General features: G+C 53.8%; 2 protein-coding genes across 8 annotated transcripts; one reads left to right on the plus strand and one right to left on the minus strand.

Moving 5' to 3' along the window:
- Positions 1-169: 169 nt before the first annotated feature.
- SEZ6L2 (seizure related 6 homolog like 2) lies at positions 170-18,925 on the minus strand. 7 transcript variants are annotated; one of them, XM_007186386.2, is made up of 18 exons: positions 17,874-18,925; positions 16,829-16,960; positions 15,856-16,155; positions 15,375-15,514; positions 14,890-15,091; positions 10,319-10,504; positions 9,347-9,515; positions 8,577-8,740; positions 6,646-6,846; positions 6,056-6,194; positions 5,018-5,214; positions 4,705-4,899; positions 2,527-2,718; positions 2,251-2,442; positions 1,731-1,769; positions 1,431-1,548; positions 1,208-1,329; positions 170-717 (listed from the first exon to the last, which is right to left on the minus strand). In XM_007186386.2, the coding sequence occupies exons 1-17, from the start codon at positions 17,950-17,952 to the stop codon at positions 1,215-1,217; spliced, it is 2,760 nt and encodes a 919-aa protein (XP_007186448.2). In that variant the 5' UTR covers positions 17,953-18,925; the 3' UTR covers positions 170-717; positions 1,208-1,214. The 7 variants fall into 7 exon arrangements, with proteins under 7 accessions (XP_007186448.2, XP_007186447.2, XP_007186451.2 ...); XM_007186385.3 differs by having other exon boundaries at positions 1,208-1,304; positions 17,874-18,920; XM_007186389.2 differs by lacking the exon at positions 2,251-2,442 and having other exon boundaries at positions 1,208-1,304; positions 17,874-18,923.
- Positions 18,926-19,745: 820 nt separating this feature from the next.
- On the plus strand, positions 19,746-23,116 carry ASPHD1 (aspartate beta-hydroxylase domain containing 1). The gene is made up of 3 exons (XM_007186384.3): positions 19,746-20,893; positions 22,289-22,402; positions 22,941-23,116. Exons 1-3 carry the CDS (start codon positions 20,026-20,028, stop codon positions 23,048-23,050), a joined length of 1,092 nt encoding a protein of 363 aa, XP_007186446.2. The 5' UTR covers positions 19,746-20,025; the 3' UTR covers positions 23,051-23,116.
- The last annotated feature ends 57 nt before the right edge of the window (positions 23,117-23,173 follow it).

Raw genomic sequence — 23,173 nt, forward strand, 5'->3', positions numbered from 1 at the left:
CCCCTTCAACCCTGCCCTGTATGCAATCTTAAATTTCCATCTTTTTCCCCAAGTGTTCCCCTCTCCCCAGCCCTCTTTCCAGAGAGGCCACCATCACCGTCTCCAGTGCTCTGTGACCCACCTTCCCACACCCCACCAGCCCAGTTACAAATGGAGATTTTCTGTTTATTGCTCAAAAACAAAAATCCAGAAGCAAAGGTGGGGAGACTGTGGGTAGGGGACATGGCAGGAAGGGGGTAGGGGCCTTGTCCCAGCTCTCCCCTTCATCCCTCTTCTTCTGACCCTCCAAGGGTCAGAGGTTAGGCCCGGGGACAGAGCATCTGGGAAGCGCAGAGCCTTCATGACCAAGGGAACAGCAGAGCTCTTGGGTAGTCCTTGTGGGATGCCCTGGGCTGGAGGGGCCCCAGGAGTTGCATCAGGGGCTGATTTCCCCTCCTAGGGTCCAAAAGCGGGTAGAGTGAGTGGGGGGCAGGCCCCTTGTTTGGCAACTGAGAAGAGGAGGCTTTGGGCACAGGATGCTGGTTTATTTACTGTAGGGTCCTCAGGGCCATCAGAGCCCCCTCGTGGGACCAGGAGATTATTTACACAGCAGGGAGGAAAGGAGCCAGAGGCCAGGTCCTGTACTCCTTCCTGCCCAGAATGAGGAGAGGAGGGGCGTCCTGGGTCCTGCAGCCTTAGTCTTGGTGTTCAGATGGAAACTTCATACTCTCGTGTATCCTGGAAACAGAGAGATGGCCATCAGTCACTAGAATGGGATGGAGGTGGAGGAGGCAGCAAAATGGGAGGAGGCATTCACAAGGAAGGGGAAAGACTCTGTGTTTTTAAAATAACATTGATCACTGGGAGTTTGGGGACCATGGGATGGGAATGGGGCTGAATCTGGCCAATGGATGTATTTGGTTCATCCTACAGTATCTTAAAGTCACATAAAAATCTAAATTTCTGGATTGTCTTGAACAGTTGGAAGCTCTGGCAGTTGGGCCTAGGTTTCCTCCACGGACCGGATGGGGTACAGGTTTCCCAGTTAGTCACAGCCCTCACCACTCCCGATTGGCCCACCTGACTTAGCTTTGTTCATTGACGTGGCCTTTGTAGGCAGCTGAGTTTGCAATTCCCAAGACAGATATTACAAAGACCCTGAGAGAAGGTTATGGAGTCCCAGGGGAGCTGAGGGATGTGGCACTCCAGGGGTAGGGGAAGGGCTCACCCCAGCTTCATACAGTGGATTGCTGAAGTCTGACTCCACCGTGATGGGGCTGTAGGAATGGGAGCCTGAGAAGCCGAAGAGGGATTTTCCCTGTAGCCTGGGAAAGGAAGGAGATAGAGGGGCTTATCGAGAAGTGAGCCCCCAACCCCCCCTCACCCGGGCTTCTGTGCCAGGCAGGCAGGACGTCTGCCCTGGCCAGCAGCTCCCTGAGTTAGGTACTTACTTGGTGTAGTATATGTAAACGCCACTGCCGAGGACGATGACCAAGCCTAGGGGCAGCAGAATGGCCAAGGCGAGGTTCCCACCCTCTAGCTGCCGTGATGGGTCGGTGGTCTGGGTGACTGGAAGGAGGAGGAGAGGCCAGTGATCTGGGGCTGGGCCCAGCCCTGGGCTCTCCCAGCCTCCTGCCCTGGGCCCTGAACCCTGGGCCTTACCCCACCGGGGGCCTGGCCTCCTGCCCCCGGCCTCTGCCTTGCCCTCCCAACTTGGCCAGGCCTGGGTCTCCCCCTGTGCCCTCACTGACCTTCCAGTTTTCGGTTGTCCAGGAGCTCCTCATAGGCCACTGCAGGGAGAGGAGGAGGAGGGGACGGGGTCTGAGCCAGGGAGGGAAGGAGGCTGGGTAGAGGGCCGGGAGCCCAGTGGGGCTGGGCTGGACAGCCTGGATTCTCTGCCCTCTGCTCAACCTAAACTTGATCCTTCCCTTGGGGACAGGGGAGGAATAGTCAGAGCAGGGCCTCGGTCCTCCTCCTCCAGACCCCTGGGCAGTCTAAACCAACCAGGTCTGTAGGATTGTCCAAAATACAGAAACAGAGACCTATCCAGAGGGCAAGGGACTGCCAAACCAAAGCCCCCTCTACTACTTCCCTTAGGATAATTCCATGACCTTGAACTTCTCCAGGGCTTTTGGCTATACCTCTGAGGATAAGAGCCCATAGGAGGTGAATGGGGAGCTCGGCAGGGTCTCGAATTTGCTACCTGACTTTCCCAGCCCTGTCACATCCTGGACACTGCTGTGCCCCCTCCTGCCCTGCCTGCCCAGGCACCTTTGCAGAGTGGGGGCTGGCTGGTCCACTGTGAGGGGTGGCCGGGCACACAGGTGATGGTGACCTCGCCAATGAGCTCAAAACCCTCATAGCAGAAGAAGCGCAGAGACTCGCCCGCCTGGTAGTGATGCTTGTACAATGTCTGATAGCCGTTCTCTGGCACCCCGGGGTTCAGGCACGGCTCATACTTCACTGCAGGGAAGAGGTCAGTCATGGGCCAGCTGCACCGTTGAGCAGGCCACCCAGCCACCCGTCCTAGGGTGTCCCCAGACTCACAGGCGCACTTGGGGACCCGGTCGCTCCACTTGGGCGTGCCCGTGTCCCGGCTGTAGCAGGTGAGCACGGCCGCCCCCTCCAGGCTGTACCCTGGCAGACAGCGGTACTGGACGTGGGAGCCAACAGGAAAGCCGGCATCTGAGGTGGTGCGGTGCCCGTTGGTGATCTCACCAGGATCGGCACAAGTCATGACTGTTGGCAGGAGGGCAAAGTCAGGGGGAGCCAGGGCCTTAAAAGATCTGCCAGAAGCTTAGAGCTGGGAGACGCCTGAGTCGTGGGCCATCTCCTCTGGGCAACACTCTGCACACATCTCCCACTTCTTCCTCAGAATGAACAGAGCAGGAGTTGGAAAACTTAAAATTCACTGTATTTTACGTATCAGGTTTCTTCCAGAAAACAGAACGTTTGGGGCAACCTGGGCCCCCATCCTAGGGTGAAATTTGAAGTATTGAACCACTCAACCAGAGCAAACCAGCTAAATCCCAACCGTGTCAGCCCTGCATGGCAAATCATCAGCAGAAGAGCAGCTGCCCTCTTTAGAGGGGCCCAGCCCTCCTGCTTCCCTCATTCCCGTCATCCCCAGCCCATTCTGCTCACTTGTATTGCCTGCCTGGCCTCTGCGGGCATTTGTTTACAACCTTGCTGTGGAAGAATCCCAGTCAAAGCCATTTCTTATATATAGACCTGTGCAAGGCACCTCGCTAAAGTGTTTTACAAACATGATATCATATACCCTGATGATCTCGAGAGGTCAGCGTCACTATCACCTCCCTTGGGGCTCAGGGCTCAGGGCAGTCAAATGACTGGTCTGTGGTCACTCAGCCAGGGAGTGGCAAAGCTGGAACTGTTCAGGGTCACAGCCAGGGGGCACTGGGCTGAGATTCAGAGACTTAGGTCTCAGCTCAGCTGAAGGTTCCATGTGCTGCCTTGGGCAGGTTCCCTACTGAGTCTTGGGCAGCTGGGCCACGCCCTCTCCCCTCTGGGCCCCACTTCCATCCCTTCCTGTCCCTGCCCCATGCTGTCTGGGTTCCAGATTGGACATCCTGTGACTCCTTCCAGGGATGGGGAGCTGTGTCAACTAGAAAGTTTTCCTTGTGTCCAGTCCAAATCTGGCTTCCTGAAACTTATCCTCATTGGTCCCACCGTTGCTCCTAGGGGCCAGGTGAAAGACCTACAATCCCATATCCTGGTGACAGGCTTCCAAAAATTTGGAGGAAGTGACAAGATGCCACCCCTTTCTGCTCTTCTAAAAGATAAACTCTCCCAGCTCCTTTGAATGTCACCTTCTCTGTGAAATCTCCTGCCCTATGCCTGGGACAATTAACCCACCCCTCTTCCTACAGCCCTTCTTCATACTTACAGCAACTACTACTTACTCATTGTTTACCTGCACCAGGCACTAACGTGAAAGGCTTTTCATTTGCTTTTCACAATCCTCTATTCCTACTTCACCGAGGAAGAAGCCAAAGCCTCAGAGATGTTAAGTACCTTGCCTGAAGTCACCCAGCGGTTACCACTCTAATATCCTGAGTTAAGTATGTGTCCCTGTCCCAGACTGTGAGCTCTGTCAGGGTAGGGAGAGTCCCCAACACCTCCGCATAACTCCAGCCCCAACACATCATGGGACTTTAATAACTGAATTAAAATAAACCGAGTTCTCTGACAAGCCTAGGCCCCTGCAAAGTGACTCCCCATAATGTCAAGGGTTGGGGACTGAGAGACTGGAGCAAGGCCTAGAACAAGAAAAGAGATGACGGGGCAGGCGGGGGGGTGGGGGGGCGGGGGTGGGGTGGGGGTGGGGGCAGGGGGGCGGGACTCAGACTGGGCAGAGGCAGGGCCAGGAGACGATGGGGGAGGAACCCAGAAGAACCAGGTTCAGGACCCAGAACAGTGCAAGAGAGAGGGATGCAGCCCTGGGAAGATGAGAGTGGGGACCAGAGGGGACAGTTTCGGGACACCGAGGAACAGAGGAGTGGAACCCACTGGACATATGGTTGGGGCCTGAGGAAGATCTAGGCAGGACCGAAAGCGAAGGGATGGGTCCAGACAGAACAGGGGCGGGAAGAAGAAGATACGGAGGCGGGGCGCAGAGGGGGTGGGCGGAGCCCAAGCAGAGCCGTGAAACCCAGGTGGGCAGGGGCGGAGCCACGAGAGGATTGGGGCGGGGCCCGGGCTCACTCTTTTGGCAGGCGGGTGGCGCTGCGCTCCAGGACAGGTCCCACTGGCAGGTGAGAATGTCCGACCCAAGCAGCTCATAGCCAGGCTCGCACTGATAAGTAAGCACAGTGCCCCGGATCAGGTCCCCGTGGGAAGCCGTCCTCCAGCCCCATTCCGGGGGCGGCAGCTCGGGGCACGTGTCGTTTCTCGGGACCTCTGCAGGGGAGAGACGGCGAGTTTGGAGGCTGTCCTGCGACCCAGGGCGCCCTTCCAGCCTCGGGGGCCTCTCTGACCTGCGGACCCCTTCCCATCTCGGGACCCTAGGCCTCGGTACCTTTGAAGTGCAACACGAAACCCTGGCCCAGGCCCGGGTTTGGGGGTCCGGGCGGTGCCTGGAACTGCAGCGTGAGGTCGGGCCCAGAGGAGAGGAGGCGGCGGCGCGGTTGAGGCCCTCGCAGCTGGGCCAGGACTCGGGCGCTGGGACCGTCCCCGTCGAACAGCGTCAGCATATCCCCTTCGCGCACATTCAAGCTGCAGGGAATGGGACCAGATATGGGGGCTGGGTTACGATCGGCCCCCCTCCCATCTGGTTCTGCCCAATCACTAACTCAGCTCATTAGCAACCTTACCTACTCTCCAGTCCCACCCTACATTCTCCTATCCCAGGTCTCAGTTTGGATCAATTATGGGCTTCTCCTCCACGCAAGTCGCTCCAGGTTCCATTTGGTCTGTGGCTCCTCCTGGTTCCTGCTTCCCAATCCCCAACCCTGATCATTGTTGACGCCTCCCACTTCCCAGTCCCTCCTCCATCACCAGGTGATGCACAGCCAGGCTCAGCTCCAGCTCTGACCAGTCACAGACCATGCTCATTACCACCCAGCCCAACTCAAGGCCCCAACCGAATACATGCTTTTTGAGCCACGCCCACTTCTGGTTCTGTCCAGGCACATGACCACCTCACACCAAAGTAGCTCACTGGATTTCCCCCACACCCATGCCCACCTTGTGTGCTGCTGCCGATGCAACAGCTTGGGCCTGGGTCCCTGGAAATCACTCCAGGGGGGCCTCAGAAACAGCCAAAGAGTGAGACTTCAAACCAGAGCTCCTTTTTCACAATAGTCCCCGAGGAAGGCTGCATTACCCCATTTACTTGTCCAAGGTTGCCTGACCAATAAATGATTTGTACCTGGGTCTACCTGATGTCCCACACCCCCATCCTGAATCCTTAGCCACTTCTTTCATCCGAACATATATTCACTGAATCTCGTGTAGACGCTCGAGCCAGCCAGGATCAGAATGCAGGCCAGTGCATTGTCATACCACACTTGGCGGAGCCCACACCCACTGCACCCTCTGCAGTACCCAAACATACATCTCAACTTGGAGCAAGATGCGCTTCTCTTCCTGGACATGCAGACCCCACACGCAATCTTGGCCGGGGCTATAGCTCTGGGGCCAATCCGGAGAGAGGACCACACCAGCTGGCTCTGACAGCTCCCCTCCACACATGGCTAGGATAGAAAGGGTGTCAGATTCAGGACCCAGGTGGGCATGCAGTCTCTATTTCGCTACGATCCTCACCACTCCCAACTGTGTGCACCAGACTGCCTCCCCAGTTTCCTATTATCTATTACCCACCTGATTCTTGCCACGCCTAGTCCTGTTGTGTCCAATCCCCAGCCCCAGTCTTAACTAACCCCGCCCAGTCTCCAGCCTAAGCATCACCACCCAATCCATGACTTAGCCCAACTCCAGTTCTACCTCTTGAAGATATTTGGGTTATGACTCCTGAATTCTGTAACAAGCCCATCAACTACTCAGCTAAGAAAACTAAGCCTCTGAAAGGGACGGGGATTGATCCTGAGTTTACTAGGTCCTCCTTCCTGAATGGCCTTCCTAGGATCCCCAGCTCAGGGGGTAGTCTGTGAACTGAAGGATGTCCTGAGGAGGTGGAGGGCTCACCCTTGCAGGCTGGCTCTGTGTCGTTCCAGTGGGGTTCTGTGGGATCCACACATTCGATGGCATTGGGGGGGCCAGGGGGCTCCAGGGCATATCCTGGGAGGCACGAGAAGGTGGCCATTGCCCCTGGGCGGTACTCAGGGTCCGTGGTGGTGACATTGCCATGTGCCAGGAAGGGGGCAAAGCAGCGATCTTCCTCAAAGGCTAGAGAGGGGTCAGTCACAGGAATTAAGCATTAGGACAGGCCTCCAGGGATCTCAGACTGAGGAACCAGGCTGAATTCCAGTGTGGTTTGGCCCCACAGTGGGCTATTTAAAATGAAATGCCCTTGGGCTTAGCTTTCACTCTCCAGTTTCCCCCAAAACCTAACATTCCTCATTCACATATTTATGTTAGCTCCCCGGCCTCTGGACAGAAACCCCAAGGTTAGTCAAGTCCCAGCCACTATTCTACAGATGAGGACACTAGGTCCACAGACAAAAAGCCACTTGCTCCATGTCACACAGTAGGGCAGTGGCAGAACCAGGCCTCAAGCCCAGATTCCTTGATTCCCAGCCAGAGACACTTGTCTCTGGAAGCTGTAATGGAGTGGGGGGAAACGGTGCCTTTGGAGACCTGGCTCATGTAGGTGTGTTCGCTCCTCAAAAATAACTGTTGGTTTCTGATCAACCCTGATTATCCATACTGTGGCTAGAATCCAAAAGTGAGGCAAACACAAAAGCTACTCAGTTTTAACTTTGGTCTAAGTCAGCAAAAAAATTAACATTTGTAGAGTGTTTTAGTTTTTGCCCATCTGATCATATCTTAGACTCAGGTAAGGCTCAGGTGCCTATGATACAGAAAGAGTCTGAAGCCCATGGAGCAGCAGTGGCCCACAACTATGGAGGCAGGCCTCAAACCTAGAAATTCTCTTTGCACTCTCAGAATCTAAAATGCAATTTATTTTTCAGATCCACTGTTCTGTTTCACCATTACTTAACCTGATAAGGTATCATGTCCAAATCCTATGCATCCATCAGGGCCAAGTGCCAATTCCCTTTCTCCCTTGATTCATACCAGAAACTAGCCCTTCCCATCTCTGAGCATTGTACTTTCTTTGTCTCTTTCCTGCTACTGTTTACACAAATCCTCTGCTCCAGCCACAGTGAAACTCTCTGCTTCCCAAACATATCAGGCTTTTCTCTACCTCTTTACTGTTGCTCACACTGTTCCTTTCACCTGAGATGCTCATTCCCAATCTTCCTCTTTTAAAATTCTCTCTATCCTGTAAGTCCCAGTTCAAACGCCTCCCCCCATGATCACTGACTTCCTTCCTTCCTACCTATGCAGCATCCAGCCCCCTTCGTCTGTTAACAGCACTCCTATTTTCATTTTGGGTCACATGTCCTCCCCACTTCCAGTCCATGAGATTCAGTTGGAGCCAACCAGGGATGGCCATGGGATGTGGATCTGCCAATCATAACACCACCTGCCCCTAGCTACAGTGATTGGCTCAGGCATAGATAGATGACCTAAGCCAGGACAATGAAAGCCTTTCCTGGCATTTTTGTTAAAGCTCTTAGGAAAGTGGTATGCTTTCTCTCTTTCTGATGGAGTTACTAAACTTGTTGGTATGTAAATCTGTAACTGCTAGGTACACAACAGACTGACAGTCTGCCTGAGAATGAAGCCAACCGAGAGGAAAGAATGAAGAGATTTAAGTAACTGGTCTCTTGGCTGTGTACCTGGATCCAGCCACACCTGAAGCTTAAGTAGAAAAGACCACCTCAGGGAATTAGAATGTGTCCTTGTCGATTTGGGATGGGGAGACAAGTCAGTTTTCAGGAATCCAAACGTGGAGATAAGCAGAGATGGATTATGTGCTTGTGACCATGCCTGGGCGTCAGGAAGAGGGGAAGGTGCGGCAGTTGGGGCCCCAGGGGAAGGGCAGTTACCTTCAAATCGGAGGCTTAGCAGCAGGGGATTGGCAGGTGTCTCTGAAAGCAGCTCCACATAGAGGGACTGGGCATCACTGATGAGACCCCGCTCTGGGACATCATCCATGTCTGAGTCATAGATCACCGGGGATAGGGGACTGCCCCCTGAGCGCACCATCAACCTGGGATGGACAGAGGTGGCCAGGAGCTCAGCTTCCCCTCAGAAACTGCCTCACCTCTTGCCTGCTCTCCTAACCTTATTTCGTAGCTATTATTTTCAAACATTAACTATATGCCATGTACTCTTCTAAGCTTTTACACATTTTATCTCACTTAATTCTCACAAGAACCCTTGAGTTAGATACTGTTATTATCCCTCATTTTATAGATGAGAAAATTGAGACACAGAAAGAATAAGTAACCTGTCCAGCTACACATAGCAACTAATGTCAGAGCTGGGATACCAGTTTGTTAGATAAAGAGTGAGAATAATGATGATGACGAAGGCAAACACATTTATAGTGCTTACTGTGTGCTAGGCACCATTCCAAGCACTCCCTTAAGAGGGAGGTACTATTATCTCCGTTCTACAGATGAGAAAACTGAAGCACAGAGAGATTAAGTGATTTGTCTCAGTTTGCACAGCTATACTGCCTAAGAAAGGGGAAGGACCAACCTGCATTTGACATAGATCCCAACTGGGATTCCCCCCCATCTGTCTGACTGTCTACTGCAGCCTCCCTATTTCCTTGAAGTGAGGACCTCTGACGCAAGGCCCAGACCCTCACCGGTCATTGTCCTCATCCAGGGAGACTCTCTCAAAGTGCAGGTGCAGCCGGCGTCCCTCAGCTGCTTCGATGACCCAACGGCAGGTGAGGTTGGGCCCTGCAGCTCCCCCAGGCTCAGGGGACACAATGCGGCCAAGTGTAGCATTGTGGATGGTGCCACCACAGGATGCTGTGGACGGTGCAAGGGGGCAGGTTAAGGTGACTTGTCCTTTTCCCATCTGCAGAGCTATTGCACCCACACCTTGGCCTGGGACCTGGCCTTGGGATGACCTCTGCCCTACAGGCTCACCCCCAGGACTTTTTTCAGGGCACTACCAGGTGAGGAACCAGCCTTGGAATAGAAAAGCCCTAGGATGGACACCTCCACCCCCAGGATGGAGATTCCATCAAAATGAAGACTTCCCAGACGTGGACACCCTGAGGTGGGGAGTTATGGGGGAGTCCCCCAAACTGAAGCTCTCAGATGGAAAATACTCAGGATAGGATCCCAGGATGAAGACTCTCCAGGATAGACACCCCCAGATATAGACCCCAAGAATGGTTTCCTCTAGGATGAGGAGTCTCCAAAAGCAAGGGACCTCCAGAACGGTGACTCCCCAAATGGGAACCCTCCAGGAATTCCCTGGTGGTCTATTGGTTAGGACTCTGCGCTTCCACTGCAGGGGGCACAGGTTTGATCCCTGGTCGGGGAACTAAAATCCCACAAGCCATGCGGTACGGCCAAAAAAAAAAAAAAGGGAACCCCCTCCCCCGAGGTGGCACTTCCCCAGATGGAGAGCCCCCCCAAGGATGGAGACTCCAAGGATTGAGACCCTGAGGCTGAAGAGCTCCAAATGGAGACCCCAGGATAGGGACTCTTCAGGGCACAAACCCCTTCAAGATGAGTGTCCCCAAAGATAGAGACCCCCAAGGTAGGACCCTCCAGTGGGGCTCCCAGGACAGAAAACCACACCTATTGTGGCAGAGACTCACCCATGCAGCTGGGGGGTTCACTGCTCCAGGCTGGCCGGGTACCATTGAGGCAGATGAGGGTCTCCTCACCCTGCAGCTGGTAGCCCGAATCACAGTGGAAGGTGGCAGTGCCTCCAGGGTGAAGGTCTGTCACACTCACATCCCCATGGGCTGGCCGGGGAGGGAAGCCGCAGCTCAAGAGGTAGGCTGGATCAGGCAGAGCAGGAGAAGGAGAATTCACTCTCCCAGGCCATCCTCTCTCACTGGTTCCCTAGCGTTTCCTCCCCTCTTTCCAGGTCCCCCTCACCCTCCAGGGCGCAAACTGGCTCCATACTGGAGTCCTTACATGGACACACTGTCTCATGAAGAGGTAATGTCAACATCCCTTATCTCCCCTAATCTTTGTAATCTACCCACTTTGGCCCCCATTTTATAGATGAGAAACCTGAGACTCAAAGAAGTTTTGGACCCTAGCACCCATTTACTGTGTGAACTCAGGCAAATCAGTTGACCACTCTGAACTGATTCAGCTCTAATAATAGCAAATAGTATTTGCAGAGCTTGTTCAGCTTCCAAAATGAGTTCACGCAGTGCTTTTGAGGTAGTCAGAGAAAGGCTGTGACCCACTTTCCAGATGTGGAAATTGAGGCTCCAAGTTGTTAAGTGCCGCAGATCATTTTCTCCCCTCCACACACACAGACTTTCTTCCACTGAGGTGTCACTGTGGTATTATACCCTCAGCTTTCATCCAGAGGACTCACAAGAAACTCCTTTAGAAACCGACGATTCTGTCATTAAAGACCTTAACACCCAGTGTCCCCTAAATGAATCCCCCAGTGAAAGTGAAGTGCTAGGGAAAGCTTTGCTTTCCTTAAGGAACTGGTTTATCTTTTTTCCTGCAATGAGAACTGTGTAATCTCTCTTTTCATACTGGCTGCTAGGAAGCCCAGAACCAGGTTGAGGCTTGTCCCTAGTAACAATGGCTTGTCCATCCACATTCTATTTTTTTCAAATTTAATAAGCATTATCTGGTGCCAATTTTTCTCTTATTCTTTTTTTTTTTTTTTTGGCCGCGCCGCACGGTTTGTGGGATTTTAATTCCCCAACCAGGGATCGAACCTCGGCCCTTAGCAGTGAGAGCGTGGAGTCCTAACCACTGGACTGCCAGGGAATTCCCTCTTACTTATTCTATTTAATCTTATTGTTTGCATTCTTTTTTGAAAGCCTCCTGAAATTCTTGCGGAAACATATGAGATAAAACAAACAAATAGAAAGTGACTTGGTAATCAGTGATAGACTCTGAACTTGATCCTGACAGAGCTCTGTGTGTCTGTTTAAGACTAGGCAGAGTTCATTAAGAAGGGCTTCCCGGAGGAAGTACATCGAAGCTGGGTCTTGTACGAGGGGCAGGCTCTGGTTAGCAGAGGGTCCAGCTTGCCTGGGCCTTTGCTTTTTCTGACTCTCCAGTCCTGAGTGATTCTGAAGAGACCTGGTCTCTCCCTGTTTCAAAATTCAACAAGCATTTCCTTGGCTGGGTCCTAGGGTCAGAGGTGAAAAAGACTGAGGCCTTGCCTTCAGGAGTTCATGGTCTGCTAAGATAGACATAAAAACAGCCTTTTAGAACACAGGGATTTGGGAATTCCCTGGTGGTCCAGTGGTTAGGACTTGGCGATTTCACTGCCGGGCAGGGGTTCAATCCTTGGTCAGGGAACTAAGATCCTGCAAGCCGAACAGTGGACAAAACAAACAAACAAACAAAAAACAAACCAAAAAACCCCACGGTGATTTGAATAAACTTTAGCCTCTGTGATGGCTCTCCACGGCCAACAGAATCAAGTCTGAATGCTTTAGGTTGACATTCAAGCCCCTTCCACAACTGGTTCCAGCCCAGCCCATCCAGCTTCAGTTCTCAGCACCCATGGCCCATATATCTTACACGATGCAGTTTTGTGACTCTTTACAGTTCCACTTCCATATTTTTCCACACAATTTCCCCTACCTGAGAGGCTCTCTTCTCACTTTTTCTCATCTTTCAAGGAGTAACTTAAGTACCACCTCCTCCAGGAAGTCTTCCTGACCCCTCCCCTTTCCCACAGAGTTAGTTTTGTTTTCTTTTTGCCTATACACAATCCACATGCATAATTTTATCATCACATTAACACCTGCTTATTGCCATTGTGAGACTGAATCAAATGCTTTTTATTTTGTCTCCTAAAAACCTAGCCTAGCTGATCAATTGATGCCGCCAAGAGGCAATGTGGAACAGTGCAAAGAGCACTGGATTTGGAGATGGGCAGACCTAAGTTCCAATTCTAGTTTCACAACTTATTAGCTGTATGGCCTTGAGCAGGTGACTTCACCTGTAGGGCCTGTCATCTGTAAATGGCAATAACAATTCCTATCATTGAGGATTGGCCTTAAAGAAAAGAAACCTGGAATCAAGCACCTGGAACATAGAAAGTACTCAGAAAATACTCAGTACTCAGAAGCCCGCCCCTCAGCTTCAATTAATAAATGACCAGGGGTCAGGGACTTGGGGATCTGACTTCTGACTTTGCAATGAATTTGCTGGTGGCTGAGCAATCCATATAAGCTTTGAGGCTTTGTCTTCCTCTCAGAGATGGAGTTGACAATGGCCACCCCCAGGGCTGCTGTGAGAAGCAACCAAAATAAGAGTTGGTGAAAGAGTTTTGTAAATGGGAACGTTTGCTGGACTTGGGGTGAGGGGTGATGGAGCCTTTGACCTTCCAGAGAAGCTAATGAGGCCACTGTAGACTGGAGGGCCCAGCTAGTGCAAATTGGGAAGGGCTTAAACAGGGCTTCCGTCCCAAAGGTGCCTGGAGAAGCCGCAGAGCAGGGAAGACCGAGGCAGGTAATGAAGGCCCATTTATGCAATAGCCCTACTTCCTTAAATGTTCCAGTTCGTCTAAAGAGTCCTATTTTCAATGCCCTAGGGAAGTGGCTGCTTAAAGGAGCCAGCAGGAAGACATCCTATAATATCTGAAGCCCAGCCCTCAGCCCTGGGCCTTCAAGGCGTGCCCTTGCTCCCCAACAACCGGGCCCTGACCACCAACTACATGTCCCCCAGCTCACTGGTCTCTCCACGAGTAGGTCTGCTGCTGGGCACCTCCACCGTGCATGCCTTACCTCCTGGGGCAAGGCCAGAGCAGAGGCCTCAGGAGAGGCTGGAGAGTGTGTGAGGAAGGGATACGGGTTGTCTGTGTCCTGGATAAAGTCACAAGGGATCTGGTGTCAGCAGAGCTCACAAGCGGGCAGCAAGGCCATGAGGTGAAGTGAAGGGGACACTGGCCCAGCACACAGTTCCCTCTCTGTTTCTGAGCAAAGGAAGGGACTTTGGAGACGGCAGCAGTGTCTGGAATGGGACCTTGGGCTGGGCCCCTTGCCTCATGCACACGTGTATGCTAGAATGTACATTGCATCGTGGGAAGGTTTCCATACACACAGGCAAATATAGATGCACACGTGTGTGTAGGCTGTCTGTGGGTGGGTGCTTGTGAATGCAAGCATGCGCAGATACATCCCCTCTTTCCTACCCCCAGAAGTCAGCAGGATCTTTTTAGGTCACAAATCTGAGGCTGTCACTATCTTGCTTAAAACATTTCAAAGTGTCTCCTCCTCCCCTGCAGGATAAAGTAGTCCGAGGACTCCTCACTGAAGCTGGTAAGGCCCTTTGTCATCCAAATCCAACCTACCTCCCAGTCTAGCCTCTTAGCCTACTTCCCCACCACTTTCTGTGCTTTACTGTAATAGCAATGACTGACATTTTCGAGCCCTCACTGTGTACCAGACACTATTTTAAGCACTTGACATGTATTGATTCATTTGATCTTCCTAATAATACCACAAAGTAAGTATTTTGATCCCCATTTTTCAGATAAGACAATGCGGCACAGAAAGGTTAAGTAACTCACCCCAGGTCACACAGCTAAGACAATTCTATCTTCCATGCTGAATTACCTCAACTCCTCAAGGGGGTCACATTTTTTTCTCCTCTCTGGGTCTTGGAATGTGTTTTTCCATCCATCTAGACATCTGCCTTCCTCTTTCTCTCCCTCCCACCCTTCCCCTAGCTAATTCATCTTAGGTGTCAGCTTAGTCATCACCTCCTCCAAGGAGGTGTCCCCATATTCCTTATAGGGGAAATTTAGGTCCCTTTGACATTTGTTCTCTCTGACAGTAGTTCCTCCATCATAGGGATGGGGGTCCTTATCTCACTGAATTATAATCATCCTGATTATTTGTCCACCTCCCTACCTAGATTCTGAGTTCCCTTTACATCTGGCTTGTTTATTCCTCTCCCCAAGGATAACACAGGGCCGGTATGAAGTGGGCACTCAATAAACATTTGCTGAGTGAATGGATGAATTGTCACTTGGATGTGTGCACACCCAGGCACAGGTCTGTGAGTGTGTGAGATAAGTGTGTATAGGTCTCCTCTGAGGATTCTGCCCCCCATGGTCCTAGTCAGGAGGAAAAGGTCCCAACATTACCCTGTGCTTAGAAGGCTCCTGAAGATATTCCCTGTGCCCAGTGTGGCCCCTGCCCTCCCACCAGCACTCCGAACTCCTCACCCTGATAGTGGATCCTGAAGCCACTACCCCTTGGGACCCGTGGGCTCTGGAAGTGCAGGAGCAGCCTGTTGGTTGGACTCCGAAGGACCTGTCCTTCTCCCAGCATGGAGGAATTAGCCAGGAGTCGGGGGGCCAGGCCTGGGGACCCCCCACCAGCCAGCACCAGGAGTTCCTCCTCCCGAGACAGGTTCAGCGTCTGCACCTAAAGAAGCCAGACCCAGACCCGCCAGGGAAGTCAGCCGGGGTGTGTGACCCCCTAAGCTCCCCCGCCCCTTGCCTTCCTTTTCCCTGTATGTAGCAGACCAAGAACCACGGTAACGTTGGCCAAGTTGTAGAACTTTAGGAGAGTCTGTGAGATCCTCAGAAAATAGGTCCATCTGAGTCAGAAAACAAGTTCTCTGGCTCCTAGGCCAAACCCGTGCACACCCCTGGGCCTGGAGGGAAGGGCTGGGAGGTTTCACAGTCATATGCTTAAGTCCAGTTACCTGGATCTCAATGCCGTAGCCAGGGTAGACATGGATGCTGTACGTGCAGTCCAGGAGCCCCAAGGTGCGGCTGGCCGCGCTCCCTAAATCTGGAGACTCCACATGCCCTTCACCTTCGGAGATGTTGTTATTACACAGAACTAAAGAGATATAAGTGCTGGGGTTGAGAGAATCTCTGTGTTCTTGCCCTCCAAGCCAAGTAACCCTGGGGGTCCTCATCTGTCTTCTCCCCAGCACCCCTCACCATCTTTATCCAATGCTCACTCTCCCATCTGTGCCCAGAACTCCCTTCCTCAACTGTCATAAGAGATAAAACACATAGAACAGTGCTGGCACATAGTAAGGGTGTATCAACGCTAGCCTTTACTATAATTAAGCAGAAGCCCCTCTCCCATCTAGACCCCTTCTTCCACACGTTCCCGGCAGCCTCTCCCCCATCCACACCTTCCTCTTCTCCCACATCCCCTTTCAATCGCCTCACCTGGGCTGGTCACCGTCGTGGTGACAGTTGTCGTGGTGATGATGGTGGTCGTGGTCTCCTCCTCTCCTCCCTCAGGCCCGAGGGGCGGGCCTGGGGAGGCGGGACCGGGAAGGGGCGGGGCCGTAGTTCCTGGGGGCGGGGTCAGCAGCTCCGGCGCGGTGGGGCCTGCCCCCCTGCCCTCCTTAGGGGTTACGGCTGTTGTCAGAGGCCCTGTGCCCGGCTCAGTGGCCCGTGGCAGGGAGGGTGCTGCAAGAGTCTGGCCGGCTGGAGGGGTGGCTAGTGTGGGGTCTGGATCAGATCCTGGGACAGTGCGAGGGAAGTCAGGGAACAGGAGGAGCACATTGATGGGCCTTGGTTGGGGAGCAGGGCTGAGAGAAACTGCGAGTTCCCCACTGAACCCAAAAGACCTCCCCCACGAGGCGCAGGCCCCCCACCTCTCCCTTCCCCACCCAAACTCCCCCCCTCCTGCCAAGGCTTCCACAGCCTGCCCCCCACCCCCTTCTTTTCTTCTCTCTGTCCAGGCCCTTCCACTCTGACAGTCTCCTTGAGCTTCTCTCTCTGTCCCCCCATTCAGATCTGGCTCCCTCTCCTGGTTACCCCTTTCTCTTTCCTCTTTTTCTTTTGCACTCTCTAGAACTCTTGGTCTATGTTTAGTATTCTTATCCCTCTCTGATTTTATGATTCTAGATCTACTAATCTCTGCATTTCTCTCTCTTTCTGTGTCTCTTTTCCACTCTATCTCTGATTCTGGTTCTCTGAGTTTCCATCTGTCTTTCTCTCTGTCTATTTTTCTGTGCTGTTTCTTGATCATTCTACCTCAATTTCTCTGGCTCTCTGACTGTCTACGTCCAGTTTTGACTCTCGAACCATCTCTCTCTGTCTCTCTGAATTTCACTGGCCTGGCTCCCCATCTCCCTGAATTAATGTCCCTCCCCCTGCCTCTATGTTGCTCCTGCCACTCTGGGGGCCTCACCCGGCAGGTAGCCCATTTCTGGGCCTCTCCTCAGCAGGGCCCCATGGAGCAGCTCCGCCAAGGCCTCAGAGGCTACGGTGGGGGTCTCATTTCCAGGCTCTGGCAGTGCCTCCTCCTCCTTCAGGGGCAGACCTGGGAGATGAAGTTGTGCGAGCTCTTCCACTGCCCCACATTCCTTCCTTCTCCAGAAAGATCTTTTCCAGAGCTCTTATTCTCTCCTCAGTCAGCTGGGCCAGCAGGAGCTCAGAGGGTCCCAGACTGGGCTGAGAGCCAAGATTGAAGGAGGGGCTCCCAGCTGCCCATCACACTCCTACCCCTTCCTCTCTCCCTTTTCCCCCAGGCTGTGTGGGCCTTCCGTGAGCACCTCGGACAGCGCCAGCAGGGCAGAGAAGAGGCAGGGCGCTACCTTCATTTTCCCCTCGGTGATGCTCTCCCCCCAACCCCGGGGCTCTGAGGAGGGTCTGGCAGCACCTCCCAGCCCTTGCTTCTGCAGTGTCCAGCTTTCTCTCTGGGTTTCTGTCTCTGCAGTGTGGTCCTCCCTCCCTTCCTCCCTCTCTTTCTCTGCAGTCTCTGCCCCCTTCCCTGGAGTCTCTCTGGGGGGTCAGAGTTGGGGATTGAATATCTGGCCTCTGAGCACTGCCTCTGTTCATCTGTCTTTGTCCATACGTCCAAGAATATTTGTGTGTGCTGCGCCTGGCATCTCTCCCGGCACCTCCATCTCCCACCCAGGTACCCGGTCTGCTTCTGCCGCCTCCGCAGACATCCCCCACCCCCGGCCCCGCCACAACGACCCCAGCCCTTCTTCCTGGATTTAACCTCTGAGACGCTGCTAAAAGCTCCCCTCATTAATTTCCCCAACTCCTCAATATATGAGGTTAGGGGCTCCAGGTGCAAGCTGGAAAGCCCTGGCTTGCCCCTTCTCCGTCAGCTGTGCCCCTCCCCTCCCCCACGGGCTCAGAAGGCGCAGGATGTTCGGAGAAAGGAAGGTATAGGACCCCGCTGGGGGCCTTCCCGGGGGCCCACCCCCACGCACCCAAGTCCTTACCCTGAATCCAGGGACAGCTCAGCAGAATTAGGAACAGCAGCTGGGGAGGCGGCGGATGCTGGGCCCTGGGAGTCCCCATGGCGACTCACACCAATTTCTCTCCTCTGCGCCTCTCCTAAATAATCTAGCTGTCACCTTTCCTCCGTCTTCTTTTATCTTTCTTCTTCTTATTATTTTTCCTACTGGCAGTTAGCAAGGGAGACAATGTCTCTGCCTTTGGGATGGAGGGGCAGAACTGGGCTGGGGGTCGCCTGGAGCCCACCCCTCTTTGGCCAGTCTCCTCTGTCCTCTGCTCTCCGGTCTGCGGGAGAGGGGGCGCGGCTCCGGCTGCAGCGGGTGGGGCCAAGAAGGGCGAAGGAGCTGGGTCGCCTGGGTTACCCTCTGGCTCAGGCACCTGGGTCCGCCAGGCTGGCTGGATTCTAAGCTGGGGAAGTGGGTCGAGGCAAAACAGCTTCCGGGGACCTAGGGTGGGGTCGAGGATAGGGAGGGTCCCTACTGTGCTCTAGTGGGGCTTGGCGGGGAGAGGAGGGGGCTGCAGAACCTGGAGAGCCGAGGCTCGGGCACTGGAGCTGCGGGAGAGAGAGCTGAGAAAGGTGTCAAGCCCACGTCAGATCCTGGGGACGGGCGAAGGGAGGGGCTTGGGATTTATTTGGGGGCTGTGGGGGGAGGGAGGAGGAGGAAGTGCAGATGGAGGAAGGAGGGACCACATGAGCCAGGGTCGTAATCCTCACTCCCGCGGCCCCTAGGGGAAGCGAAGGCAACTCTGGTTCCAGCAGTAATTATGCCCCCTCCCCCAACCATTCCAGCACATTTGGAAACTGAATGTTCTCTTCCCAGGGTGTCGAGGGGCAGCATAGCTGGGTTGGCGCTTGCTCAGCGCCCCCAATATGCCCCCGGCCCACTTCCAGACTCTTTCAGAGAAGCTCATGTGGAATGCGCTTCCTCCTCCTCCAGAAGAATGACAAGTTCCTACGTTTGTGAGAAGTCTAAGGGGTTACAGGCCAGGATCTGGGGAGGGGAGATCCCTCCTCTTACGTACAACATGACCCCAGCCAGCTGCCTGGCGGCTTCAACTTTGATTTTTTTTCTCCTGGCCTCATCTCGCAAGACCGCTGGAGAGCCCTTTTCAGCACCACCAGAAAGGACAGCTCTTCTCGGCCCCGCCTGAGATGGCCCGGCCCGCGGCGCTGCAGGCGATTGGCTGAAGCCGCCTTCATTATCAATCGGGCTCCCGCGGGGGTTGGCTCTTGTGAAGGCGAAGGGGGAGGTGGAGTCACAGGCCGACTGGCCGAAGGATCGGCTGACCCACGGACAGGCCTCAGCGTCCCTGTCCGCAGTCTGCGAGCACCGGTCTTGTCCATCAGTTCGCGCGCTCGCCCCGCCCCTTACTTGCCACGCCCCTCCCAGGCCCCGCCCTTTCTTTTCGCATTGCGGGGCGCTGGAGGTTGGCGCTGTGCCCCATGAGCCCCACGTGGCGCCCCGTCGGGGCCAGGGGAGGCAAATCCGGAGACGACACCCCCAACCCGGCTGAGTTGCGGTGGCCACTGGGCGAGGGCGGGGGTAGCTAAGCTGAGAGGACTGTGGGGAGGGTGACGTCAGGGTGAGTGGGGGCCAAGGAAGGAGCGAGTAGGGGAGGGGGGAGAGAGAGAGAGAGAGAGAACCCGTGGGTCGGGTCGAGTGAGAAGCGAGGGCAGGAAGGAGAGAGGGGGAGGAAGGAGAGAGAAGTCGCTGCAGCGGACTGCTGGTTGCGGTTCCCGGGGCTGCGGGTCCAGGTGGGGTAGGAACTGCTGTCCGTGGAAGCTAGAAGGAAAGGCAGAGCGGGGAGGGAAAGAGAGAGCGAAAAGAGGGGGGGGCGGCGCGGTGGTGGAGGGAGGAGAGAATAAAGGAGACGGGGAGACAGAGGGTGGGGAAAGGAGAGACTGACGGGAGAGACAGGAAACTGGAGAGAGAGGAAACTGCCCTAAGGAGAAAGAAGAGGAGGAAAGAGGCGAAAGAGGAGGAGGAGAGAGTTGGAAGGAGAAAGAAGAAGGAGAGGAGAGAGAGGCAGAAGGAGAGGAAGGAAAGGAGAGTTAGAGGTACATGAAGGAAGCGAGAAAGCAGGAGGTACAAGGTGGAGAGAGGACCTCAGAAGGAGAGAGAACCAAGAGTAGGAATGTGGAAGGGAAACAGCCCAGGGTGTAACCAGGGAGCAGCCATGGAAGGAACCGGTGGAGAACTGGGGGGACAAGGGAACTGGGGTCTGGAAGATGCCCCAGGCCTCTTGGCCAGGGCCTCCCTGCCCATCATGCCTGCGTGGCCATTGCCTCTGGCCTCGTCTGCCCTTACCCTGCTCCTTGGAGCTCTCACTTCCCTCTTCCTCTGGTACTGCTACCGCCTGGGCTCCCAAGATATGCAGGCCCTAGGGGCTGGGGCTGTCAGTGGTAGGCCTGGAGGGTGCTCTGAGGCTGGCAGACCAAGCCCACAGAGCTCTGGGGAGTCTGTGGAAGGACCTAGGACAGAAGGCCTAGTGAGCCGTCGCCTTCGGGCCTACGCCAGGCGCTACTCTTGGGCAGGGATGGGTAGGGTGAGGCGGGCAGCTCAGGGTAGCCCAGGCCCTGGGGGAGGGCCAGGGGTCCTGGGCATTCAGCGCCCAGGCCTGCTTTTCCTGCCAGACCTGCCCTCAGCCCCCTTCGTGCCACGGGATGCCCAGCGGCATGATGTGGAGCTCCTGGAGAGCAGCTTCCCTGCCATTTTGAGGGACTTTGGGGCTGTGAGCTGGGACTTCTCAGGGACTACCCCTCTGCCTCGGGGCTGGTCCCCACCACTGGCCCCTGGGTGCTACCAGCTCCTGCTATACCAAGCAGGCCGGTGCCAACCCAGCAACTGCCGCCGGTGCCCGGGGGCCTATCGAGCACTGAGGGGGCTGCGAAGCTTTATGAGTGCCAACACCTTCGGCAATGCTGGCTTTTCCGTCCTCCTGCCCGGGGCCCGGCTCGAGGGCTGCTGTGGGCCCACCAATGCCCGAGTCAGATGCCACCTGGGTAAGTGGATGCTGCTTACAGACAGCTTCCTCGCCTCCACGATTCCCCCTCCAGACTCCCTTCTCTGCCATCACAGCTTTCTACACTGTGACTCTGATCATGCCTTTCTTCTCAGAAATCTTCCTTGACTCCCTGTTGCCCACAGCAGCATTTCCTGAGCTTCAATGATCTGCAAACCATCTTCATAAGCTTTTCCATAGTCATTTACCACCTGTACTGTTTCTTCATATTGACTCCCCCCCATGTTTTGTTTTACTTATTTAAAAGGAATCTTTATAGAAAAATGATAATCAGTATTATTTGACCTAAATAAGAATTATTCATAAAAATAAGTTTAAACTTAAAAAAAGAAAGCTTTAAAAATTCTAGCGAAGTGTCCTAGTCTGAGGCTGAAGCCTACACTCTCCTCCTTTAAAAAGGAGCAATGTTGGGAATTGCCTGGCGGTCCAGTGGTTAGGACTCTGTGCTTTCACTGCTGAGGGCCTGGGTTCGATCAGGGATCGGGGAACTAAGATCCCACAAGCCGCAGGGCGTGGCCCCAAAGAAAAAATAAACATAAAAAGGGCAATGTTAGGGGGGATGTTAAAGTTATGATAGCACCAAACTGAGATTTTCTTTTCAATGTTTTAGAGATTGAAAGAAAATGGGGAGAAAAAAAGATTTGTTTTCTGATTGTTTAATGCCATGACCTTGTTTTGCCTACAGTCATCTCCTGTGCTACCAGTTGAATGTGTTCTACACTTCAAAGCACGCTGGCTTTGAAGAGATCTGGAGCAAGGCCAAATCTTTTCTCCTTATCTCCTACCTGTTCCCTTCTTCCCCTTCCCTCCCACCATGCCCTAAATCATGAACGCCTTCTGGCTGATCCTGGCAGATGCCACACACATGCTCTTAACCTAGAATGTCTTTCCCCCTTATCACCTCCTGGAAAACTCCTACGTAGCCTTCACGACTCGCACTTTCAAATGCCACACCTCCTCTGGAATGTCTTCCTCTTCCCCATCATTTGAGTTAGCTCCTCAGTTTTCTGCACCCCAGTGTGTGGTCCTTGGCAGGTTGGAGCCATGTTTTATACCTTTTGGGGAGAGGGGGCCTAACACACAGTAAGTTCTTGAGTTAAACTGTCAGAAGCCCAAGAGGAGATGCTGTTTCCTTTAGGAAGCTTTCCCTCGTCTCTGAAACAGAATAGATTGTGCTTTGCACTGCATTTTCTGTCTCCTAGCATTTCTTTCCTCCAGTACTGTATTGTAATTTTACGTGGGTCACCTTCCAGAGAGCGAGGAGGGACCACCATAGAACCTGGCATTTAAGACTCTCAGATCTGCTTTTTGACTGAATGGGGTGGGCCCCTTTGATGGAGGCAGGAGTGTTGGAGGCCCGGATCTCTTTCTACAGGCCTGAAGATCCCCCCTGGCTGTGAGCTGGTGGTCGGGGGTGAGCCCCAGTGCTGGGCTGAGGGACATTGTCTACTGGTGGACGACTCCTTCCTGCATACAGTGGCTCATAATGGTAATGGGGCTCCCATTCTGCTAGGAGGGATGAGTGACTGAAGAGTGAAGGGGAATAGACTAAAGGCTGCAGAATCGGGCCCAACTGGCTTCCTGTCCTACACCACCATTTTCTAATTGCATGACCTTGAACCAGTCACATGATTTCTCCAATCACCCGTGAAATAGGGCAACTGCCTTCTTTTATCAAGTGACTGCAAGGATTAAATAAGTTAATGTAAGTGCACAGCAAAGTGGTTCATAGCACAAGACCCTGGGCCTGGACCACCTGGGTTCCTGTCCTACCTCTGGCATTAGCAGTGTGACCTTGGGCAAGTTATTTAACCTCTTTGTGCCTCAGTTACTTTGCATAAAATGAGAATACTTATGGTACTACCTCACAGTTTGTTTTGATGATTAAGAGTTAATACACATAAAGGATTAGAACACTGTCTGGCACTTATTTACAAAGTGTTTGCATTTATGAGTATTTGGTGAGTGCTCTGGCATGTAAGTACTTAATGTCAGCTGCTCTGCTGTCTCCATCCCACGTGCCCTAGGCTCTCCTGAAGATGGGCCTCGAGTGGTCTTCATCGTTGACCTTTGGCATCCCAATGTGGCTGGGGCCGAACGCCAGGCCCTCGACTTTGTCTTCGCACCAGACCCTTGAAGGAAGGTGTTCCCTTCAGACATCTGGGCTGGAGAGATGCTGCGCTCGGGGATGGCCTGAATGGTAGCCAGGACCACCTCTCCATTGCAGGGGGTGGGGTGGGGCTGAGGGTGGGAACTGGCC

The sequence above is a fragment of the Balaenoptera acutorostrata genome, chromosome 15 (assembly GCF_949987535.1).
Source record: "Balaenoptera acutorostrata chromosome 15, mBalAcu1.1, whole genome shotgun sequence".
NCBI classification, from domain to species: domain Eukaryota; kingdom Metazoa; phylum Chordata; class Mammalia; order Artiodactyla; family Balaenopteridae; genus Balaenoptera; species Balaenoptera acutorostrata.